Source organism: Microtus ochrogaster, unplaced genomic scaffold (genome assembly GCF_000317375.1).
Source record: "Microtus ochrogaster isolate Prairie Vole_2 unplaced genomic scaffold, MicOch1.0 UNK35, whole genome shotgun sequence".
Lineage (NCBI taxonomy): Eukaryota > Metazoa > Chordata > Mammalia > Rodentia > Cricetidae > Microtus > Microtus ochrogaster.
The window spans coordinates 3132777-3142063 of NW_004949133.1; the positions used below are offsets into that span (position 1 = coordinate 3132777).

General features: G+C 42.8%; 1 protein-coding gene across 1 annotated transcript in view; it reads right to left on the minus strand.

The window, feature by feature from the left end:
- Positions 1-1786: 1786 nt before the first annotated feature.
- Positions 1787-9287, minus strand: part of Copa (coatomer protein complex subunit alpha) — a 48017-nt gene continuing 40516 nt past the window's right edge. Inside the window, exons 24-33 of the mRNA XM_026789972.1 lie at positions 7912-8001; positions 7262-7371; positions 6379-6456; positions 6143-6211; positions 5367-5503; positions 4915-5101; positions 4721-4831; positions 4252-4413; positions 2878-3072; positions 1787-2446 (exon numbers count right to left, since the gene is read on the minus strand). Of these exons, the coding sequence (XP_026645773.1) occupies positions 2387-2446; positions 2878-3072; positions 4252-4413; positions 4721-4831; positions 4915-5101; positions 5367-5503; positions 6143-6211; positions 6379-6456; positions 7262-7371; positions 7912-8001 (1199 nt within the window). The 3' untranslated portion in view covers positions 1787-2386. The remainder of the gene's footprint in view (positions 2447-2877; positions 3073-4251; positions 4414-4720; positions 4832-4914; positions 5102-5366; positions 5504-6142; positions 6212-6378; positions 6457-7261; positions 7372-7911; positions 8002-9287) is intronic.

A 9287-nucleotide genomic window follows, 5' to 3' on the forward strand; every position in this document is an offset into this window, starting at 1 on the left:
ACAGGGTTTCTCTGTGGCTTTGGAGCCTGTCCTGGAACTCCCTTTGTAGACCAGGCTGGCCTCGAACTCACAGAGATCCGCCTGCCTCTGCCTCCCTCTTTGGTCCTGTTTCTACCTGCAAGTGCTAGAACAGATGGAGCCACCAGGCTGGGCCTGTATGTTTGTATTTTAAATCAGTGGAGTAACATATCATTTCCCCAATTAATTTAGTAAATATTACTATTTACAATAGGCAAAATGCCCTATTGACAATTTTGATAGTCTATCAATTTGACATAATCTAGAATCACCTGGTAGGACCTCTGAGGGGGCTGGAAAGATGGTTTAGTGGTTACGAGCATTGGTTACTCTTCCAGTGGACTTGGGTTTGATGCCCGGTGCACACATGGTGCTTACAACCATTTATGGCTCCAGTTCCAGGAGATCCATCCAATACCTTCTTCTCACCTCTATGGAAACACATACACAAATAAGCAAATAAATAAGCAAGAGGGTCACTGGTAGTGCACACCTTTAATCCCAGCACTCGGGAGACAGAGAAAGGCAAATCTCTGAGTTTCGAGGCCAGCCTGATCTATAGAGTAAGTTCCAGGACAGGATCCAAAGCTATACAGAGAAACCCTGTCTCAAAAAACCAAAAAATAAAAACACCCAAATATTTTATTTTTAAAAAGGACCTCAGGGAATGTTTGTGAAGAATTATTTAATTAATTGATAATGGAAAGACCTGCCCACTGTGGGCAGCAGCATTTGCTGGGTCTGAGATCCTGAATTTAAAGGAGAAAGCTACTTGCCTCTGCCTCCAGAGTGTTGGTATTGAAAAGAGGTAGACATCTCCTTTTTCTCCACTCTTGTCAGTTCAGGGCCTGCCAGGTCTATATAGCAAGTTCCAGCCCAGCTAAGTGAGACCCTGACTCAAAAACAAAACACACACACACACACACACACACACACACAAAAAAAAAAACCAAGAAGAAACCTCTAGTTGAGTACTGACAGGACTCCTTGAATTCACTGCTCTCTGCTCTCTGGCTGCTTCAGATTCCGGCTACCTTCACTTCCCTGCAGTGACAATTTAAGCTGGAATTGAGTCAAATTGGTCTTTTCTCCCTGAAGTTGCTTTTGTCAGGGGATTTTATTGCAGCAATGGAAAAAGACGCTAAGACAACTATGTGCTTACTGTAAATATATAGTTTATTTATCTAATTATCTTCTATGTGAATATGTCAAATACAACAGTGATGGACAGATAGGTGCTCAGCAAATACTGGCTGTAATTAGCAATAGGTAAAAAAGTTGCAGAAAAAATGGAACAGAGAATTTTTTTTTTAAATTTTATTTTATTGGTGTTTTGCCTGTATTTATGTCTGTGTGAGTGTCGAATTCCCTAGAACTGGAGTTACAGACAATTGTGAGCTGCCATATGGGTGCCAGAACTGAAGCTGGGTCCTCTGGAAGGGCAGTCAGTGTGCTTAACTATTGAGCCATTTCTCCAGCTCCAAGAGAACTCTTTTTACCATTGTCTAACAATGTAGAACTAAAAAAAAAAACAGTATCATTTTTCTCTTTGCAGTGTATATAGAGGGTTGAAGAGATGGCTCAGTGGTTAAGAGCACTGCCTGCTCTTCCAAAGGTCTTGGCCTGCAGGCATATATAAAGACAGAACACTACACATAAAAAAAAAAAAAAAAGATTCTCAAGCAAAGAATTTGTTCTCGTGAGATACATGGATGTGAACAGGGACATGAAAATAAGTGTCCAAGAAGAAAACAGCAAACCAGGGAGCTCTCTTAGAAATTTATTTTATTTAGTGTGAGCAATAAAACACAAGAACAATGGTAATAAAGGACAGAAACAAGTCAATAAGAAATGGTATACATTTTGCACATAATAAAAAAAAAAAGACTTCTTTTCAGACTGCAAGCGTCTGGGCCCACAGAGATCAGGAACCTATTGATGACCAATTAAATGCCCAAGGAAAATACAAGATTGTTAGGAATTTCGTGTGGCTGAGGAAAAATGGCATTTTTTTTTTACATTACACTGTTTCCTAGTGGAATGGAAACAAAGGTGATGGGTAAGAGAGGAATAAATACTGAAAGAATCTGCTAAACAAACATTCAGCACAAGGTTTTCATTTGTCTCTTGCAAGACCCAAGCTGTAAGGCAAAGTCCTCTATGATCACAGCCACAGCCACCTTCAGGAGAGAGGTCTGCTGGACTAGCCACAAAGTCAGGCTTGGAAATTCTCATTTGCCATAGAAGAGAAGGACATGAAATTTTAGGGAGAACCAAATGTCAACAAGCTGAAGTGCGAGTGTAAGGGGAGAGTGGGAGGTTGGAGGCTACACTCTGAGGGAACAATATGTGATTAACCCAAGGGGTCTTAGCGGAACTGAAGAGGACTGATCCTCAGACCAATCACATCTTTGCCAATCTCTGTCACCTGTGGAAGTGGAAAAGAGGATCAAGTTAGAGATTAACAAGGCTGAAAACCCCAGAAAGGTTAGTCCCGACACCCCAAATGAGCAGTCAGAGGATGGCTGGTGCTGAGAAGTGAACAGTGAGCAGAAGCTCGAGCTCTCCCCAGTACCACTGCCTCAAGGAGCTGGGGCAAACACAAAGAGAGAAACCAACCACTGTTTCCTTCTTTTTCTTCTGCCCCTCCCCTCCTAGACACATTTTTTTTTTCCTCCCCCTGAGAGAGGGTTACTCTGTGTAGCTTTGGAGCCTGTCCAGAAACTCACTCTGTAGACCAGGCCAGGCTGGCCTCAAACTCACAGAGATCGGCCTGCCTTTGCCTTCCTGGGTGCTGGGATAAAAGGCGTGCGCCACCACTGCCCAGCTCCTAGACATATTCTTGAGGATGGTACTTACTGTAGTGACCCTGCAGATTTGCCCCTTGAACTCAGGGGAATAGCAGGCCCCACTAAGTGGACACTTCTCCACTGGTTTTCCACGGTAGATGGGCCGGTAAGATGCAGCACAAATGTCAAAGGGGTTGTGCATGTCATAATTGAGCTGGCAGGCATCTGTGGGGTTCTTCTCACAGGCAGACAGGATTTTTCTGGTCTAGAAGAGGGAAGGAACATTTTATTTAAGAAGACAGAAAGCAGCACAAATAATCTCTGCTACAAATACAACTATATGCTGGGCATGATGGTCTAAATCTACAATATCAGCACTTAGGAGCAGGAGGATCTCAAGTTCCAGGCTAGCCTGAGTTACAGACTGAGACCCAGTCTCAAAAAACAGAATACAACAACAAAAGTAACTGTACTACAGGGATACAGGCACTGTCCTGTGTATAGGATGTATGTGAAAAATTAACAATTGCCATTGCTTCTCGGTAGCACTCAGGAGGCAGAAACAGGAGATTCAGGAGTTTGAGGGTAGGTTTGGGATACAGTGAAATCTTTCTCCACATGGCTCCATTGCTCTAAAGTCACAATCTAACAAAGTCTGGGGATTATATTATTAGGCTTGGGCCTCAGAAAGAGTTAAAATAAATTTCTATTGCCCAAGAGGAATGTTTTTAGATGGCACAGATAATGGAATCTGTATAAGTACAAGAAGTCAAGATGGAGCTTAAGTACTGATGCATTATATGCAGGTGCACTGTAACTTAAGGACAGATGCATTATCTTCAGGTGTACTGGAGTTTAACAACTCATGCATTATCTGCAGGTGCACTATAACTTAAGGACAGATGCATTATCTTCAGGTGCACTGTAACTTAAGGATAGATGCATTATCTATAGATGCACTTTTAGGTTGCAAAGTGATGGAGCAGTAAGATGTAGCACAAATGTCAAATTAAAAATTAAATCCAGGTGTGGTAGAGCATGTTTTTAATCCTAGTACTGGGGAGGCAGAGGCAGGCAGATCTCTGTGAGTTCAAGGCCAGCCTAGTCTACATAGTGAATTCCAGGACAGTCAGATCTACATAGAAAAAAAAGCATTGAGTCAAATTTGGGTAAGGCATTTTATTTTTCTGTATTGCTTTCTCATTACTAAAATACAGGTAATTATAGGCTCCACTCCATTTAAGATGTCAATTACCCAATGCATATCTGAATAAATTATTACTCTAGTTTCAAGGTTAAAGGTCGGTAAGTGGTCAGAGGGTGATATTCTATTTTTCTTTTTCTTTCAGGTTGACTACTGTTGTTTTGTTTCAGAGACAAGTATCTTGGGCCTCTACTCCTTCCATCTGGTCCCCCTAAAGTCACTGATGGAATTCTACTGTACCTGTTGGGCCACTTCAGGCTTGGGCCCAAGTTCCAGCAGGCGCCGGGCAAAGGTGGCAGCTGTCTTGAAGTTCTTGAGCTTGAAGAAAAGATTGAGGGCTGTCCGCAGCACCAGGATCATGTGCACAGGCTGCAGGTTTGAGTGTGTGAAATAGGCTGCCATCTAGTGGACAGAAAAGAACACAAGGCAGACTGATATTCAGTTGTTTATAAACAGCTACACAATCATAAAAGAACAACACAACAGAAAGCAAACATGATAGACTTTTAAACAGAGATTAATTCTACCTCTTAAAATATGAGAACTGATGATCTGAGGAACAGGGTGGAGAAATGGAGTACCTCTTCAAGGAGATGAACTCCATTTTTCCTTCCTCCCCAAAGCCAATAAAGTTCCGAACCAAACACTTTAGATGTAACGGAGGGCTATGGGGATGGCGCCTTTGCCGCACTGGCTCCACACATCTCACCTCGCAGATGCGCTTCTGCTGCTCCAGGCTCTCCTTAGGCAGTTTCTTCCTTTCTATCTCCATGCACAAACCCACAATATATTCTCGGCAGATGGTGATGAGCTGCTGGGCCTGAAGAGGTTGCAGAAGACAGTCATGACACAGACAAGACTACGGAGGTGCCCAGGACAGAGCAAGTGGCTAGACTCTCCTACCTCTGCAATCTCCTGTTTATTGTCCACAACAAGAAGAGGCACACTGAGCAGGATGGAACGGAATTTTTCCACAGCTTCCTCAAACTTGCCAACTGTGGTGAGCTGGTAGCACAGCTGCAATCGTTGGATCAGGTCATTAAGCTTTAGGCCCACAGCTGGTACACCATTCTTTAGCCCTGCATCCTTCCTGAAAAGGGAAAATTATGAAGAAAATAGGACAGTCAAGAGCCAAGGACTCATGCCCTGTTTCTAGCAAACACAATCACTAACAACCCTACTGTGAAAGTAGCTGGGAACAGGATGGCAGCTGGTAAAAAACCAAACTCCAAAGTAACAAGCCACAGATCCCTTCTTTCGGAAACCTTAGCTCTGGGGCAATTCCATGTCATGTGGCTACCATCTGAAGTGTTTACTCCAACTTGGAGTAGGTAGCAAGGAGTAATGGACCTTACCAATTGCGATTAGGGTAACTATACATGGACGGCAAGCAGGGAAGGGCTTGATAGGTGGTGCGGCCTCGAGCATATGTCTGCAGGAAAAGCTGCTTATAGGGGCCAAACTGGATTACTCCCACCTGGTCATGAAGAAGCTAGCAAACAAGATAAAAGAAACACAAGGATTTGTTTTCTTTCTTTGTTTGGTTTTTCAGGATAAGGTGTCTCTATGTGGCTCTGGCTGTCCTGAACTCTCTGTCCTGACCAGGATGGCCTCGAACTCACAGAGATCCACCTGCCTCTGCCGCTAGAGTACTGGAGGATTTGTTTTCTACCAATTAAAAATTAAGTCAAACTTGAGCAAGGTATTTTACTTCTCTGTACTTTTTCCTCATTACTAAAACACAGAATCTACTCCATTTAAATATCTACATAAAGTATTTTTAAAAAATCCATACATAGAGACAATAAATAATCATTGATATAGGTGCTATTGTCATCATAACATTTGATACAGTGTGCACTAGAAGAGGTGCTGATTTTACTAATGTAAGCTAGAAAGCAAAACGGCAGATCTCTGTGAGTTCAAGGTCAGCCTGGTCTACAGAGTGAGTTCTGAGATCCAGGACAGCCAGGGCTACACAGAGAAACCCTGTCTCAAAACAAACAAACAAACAAACAAACAACAACAACAAAAAACCACTCCCACGTGGTTAAATAGATAATCAACTATTCTCCCTGGAACTCCAGATAAGACACTTAGGAGAGAAGACCAAGATTTTTTAAAGACTTACCCGCATGGCTGTTTCAAAAGAACCTGCCAGGATGTGATCAACTGGAAGCTGAGAGTTATTGCACCAGATCTAGTAAGAAACAGAAAACCTAAGCAAAATGAAAAATTTCCTTTCTCTTTCCAATTCTCCTCCTCCATCTCTGTTAAAAGTAGCCAATATTTTTTTTTTAACACAGTAACCAAATATTAACCAGCTCAGAAGCACTCATCCCTGTATAATTGTGTTTTTCTGCTTACCTGAGTTGGGCTTGTTCCCTTGGTGGGGGGCACAAAGAACCCATCTTCAGCACCACTGGTGACCCCAGAGGGTACATCCTAAAAGAAAAAAAAAAGAAACAAACAAACAAATAAAAACAAAGGCTTTATTTATTTGTCTAAACAGAGTCTGACAAAACCTCAAACTCTCCATGTAGCAAAAACTCCTGCCTCAACCTAGTGCTAGGATAATGGTCATATGCTATTCCGCTGTGCCTGATTTACATATTGTGGGGATCAAAACAAAGCTTTTGTGCATGGCAGGCAAGTGCCCTACAACTGACTTGTTTGTAGGTCCCAAATTAAGACATTTAAAAAACTGTCCAGGTACTGGTGTTCTGATGAATTCAAGACACAACCATTTAGACGCCTACCTCTGTTCAAGAAAAGATGTGATGGTTATGGGAGAGAGACAATGGGAACCATCTCACCAAGGACAAAAAAGATACAACCTTTTAGATGCCTACCTCTAGAGGAGAAAGGTGACATTATAAGAGGGATAGAATCGGGAGCCACCTCACCAAAATGAAAACATACCAAAATCTCCAACTCAGATTTCAAACACTCCCCTCTTTCAAGTGGAAGACAAGTATCAGATAGAGGGAAACTGCATCCCCTTCTCTTATGCTACATGAGAAGGGAAACAAGGCCACAGACTCTGGCTCTCCTCTTACAAAATGTATCAGAGATATATACCAGAATAGGAGGCTGTTCTGGACCCCCTCCTTTGTGGACACTTCAGGATAGGCACAGTGTGAGAGGGGTGTGGGTGTGTGAGAGAGAGACAGAGACAGACAGAGAGCACACCCCTCTAGTTTTCAGAGGGTGAAAAGGAAAAAAATTCCAGAGCAGGAACTTCACACACCAGCTCAGGTGGCAGCTCCAGATCTTCTTCTACATCCCAGCCACCTCCTTCTTCTTGTCCCTTGCCAAGAGCATCCTCTCCCAAACCTTCTGGAGCCTCCACAAATCCATCTGTAAGGAAAATTCAGGATCAAAACAGATTTGGGTGGTAGCATAGTCAGAAAAAAAAAAGCAAAATATTAGGATCCTATTGATCCATGAGTTAGAAGCTTACAGAATGCTGCACAAATACCCATGGAGTGCTGTGGAATAACCCCTTTGTGCACTGCGAAGATTTGTTGCTGTGATTGGTTTAATAAACAAGCTGACTAGCCAATAATTGAACAGAATAAGGTTAGGCAGGAAAGCCACACTGAGAATGCTGGGAAGGAGAAAGACAGAGTCTGGAGTTGCCAGCCAGACACGGAGGAGCAGGAGATGAACATGCCAAGCTAATAAAGGGACCGCCATGTGGCAGAGAGTAAATAAGGAATATGGGTTAACTTAAAATGTGAAAGTTAGTAATAAGCCTGAGCATTTATAATTAATAGAAGCCTGCATGGTAATTTAGGAAGCAGCTGCCAGGTACTTGGGGACAGGTGGTCGGGACAGGAAAGGTCCATTTACAATGGAGCCTATCATCTCAGAAGAGCCCTAAAACAGCACTCTTACCTTCATCTAGCTGTAGTTCCGCATCCTCTCCCCAGCCTTCAGTACCAACAGTGTCGATGTCAATGTCAGCAGCCAATGCTCCTCCCTTCCCTACCAAAGGAAGGACAGAAGGGAGATATCAGAGACTAGCAAGTCTTAAGTCTTGATCTCTACAGGCAAGGCGCGTGTGCTTTCAAAAGCAGTTTCTCTGGGCTGTGTCCTCAGGAGTGTGTGCTGCCCACTTAGAAAGTGGTAACTCTGAATGTCAGTAAACATGTGTTACTGTGTTAAGTCTCAAAACAAAAAAACAAACAAAGAAACAGTAACTGCCAAGGTGCTGTCCTGTTCTGCTCTGTCCAATTGTCTTTTTTTTTAAAATGTGTGTGTATGTGAGTAGCTGCAATTACAGTGCTGGGAACCCAAACTCAGGTCCTCACTCTTGCATGGCAGGTACTTTACTGACTAAGCCATTTCCAAAGTTGCCATCCATATATTATGAGTTATTGTTCCTGTTGTATATATGTTATACTAACTTGCAACAGGTTCCACAAAGCGAGGAAATAGGAGAGATAACCAGAGGTTGCTGTAGTTCAGTGGTAGAGAGCTTGTTTGTTATGCATGCGGCCCTGGGTTCAATCCCTGTTGAGGTAGGAGAGAACTAACTCCCTATTACCAAAACCTAGCTGTCTCTGACTGTCCACTTCAGGAACTTCTTTCTGAAATATTTGTCCACAGACACACACAGCCCACAATGAACAGGAAACAGCGAGAGGAGATGACTGCAAGCATGGTGAACTAGAGAAACACACCAAAGTCTTCCCAGATGTCAGGGTACACAGCCATCACCTACATCATTTTCTAAATTTCTAAAACATTTTCTGTTTTTTATTTTATGTATGTAAGTGCTCTGCATCAATCCCACTACAGATGGTTGTGAGTCACCATGTGGGTGCTGGGAATTGAACTCTGGAAGAGCAGACACTGCTCTCCACCACTGAGCCATCTCTCTAACCCCTAAACTCTATTTTGTTTGTTTGTTTTAGGTATGTGTGGGGGGCGGGCAGGGCTAGAGAGCCAAGAAAGGGTTCCGTGAGGCCCAGCCTGACCTTAAACTAGTTATGTAATCTGTGATGGCTGGCTTTGAATTCTTGTCTCCTCTGCATCAACTTCCCAATTGCTGAGAGTATAGGTATGTGTCACATCTGGCTCACATTCTCTTTAAAGCTCTCAAAAAACTTTTCCTCAGTTTGTGAGACTACATCCTAGCCCTGGCTAGCATTTCAGTGCTCTGTGAAACTTCACACAGCAAAAAGAACAGATGAAACTGTTACTTACTGGTACCTTCTAAAAATGTTTTTTGTTTGTTTGTTTTTAAAACATGGTCTCATGTAGTTCAG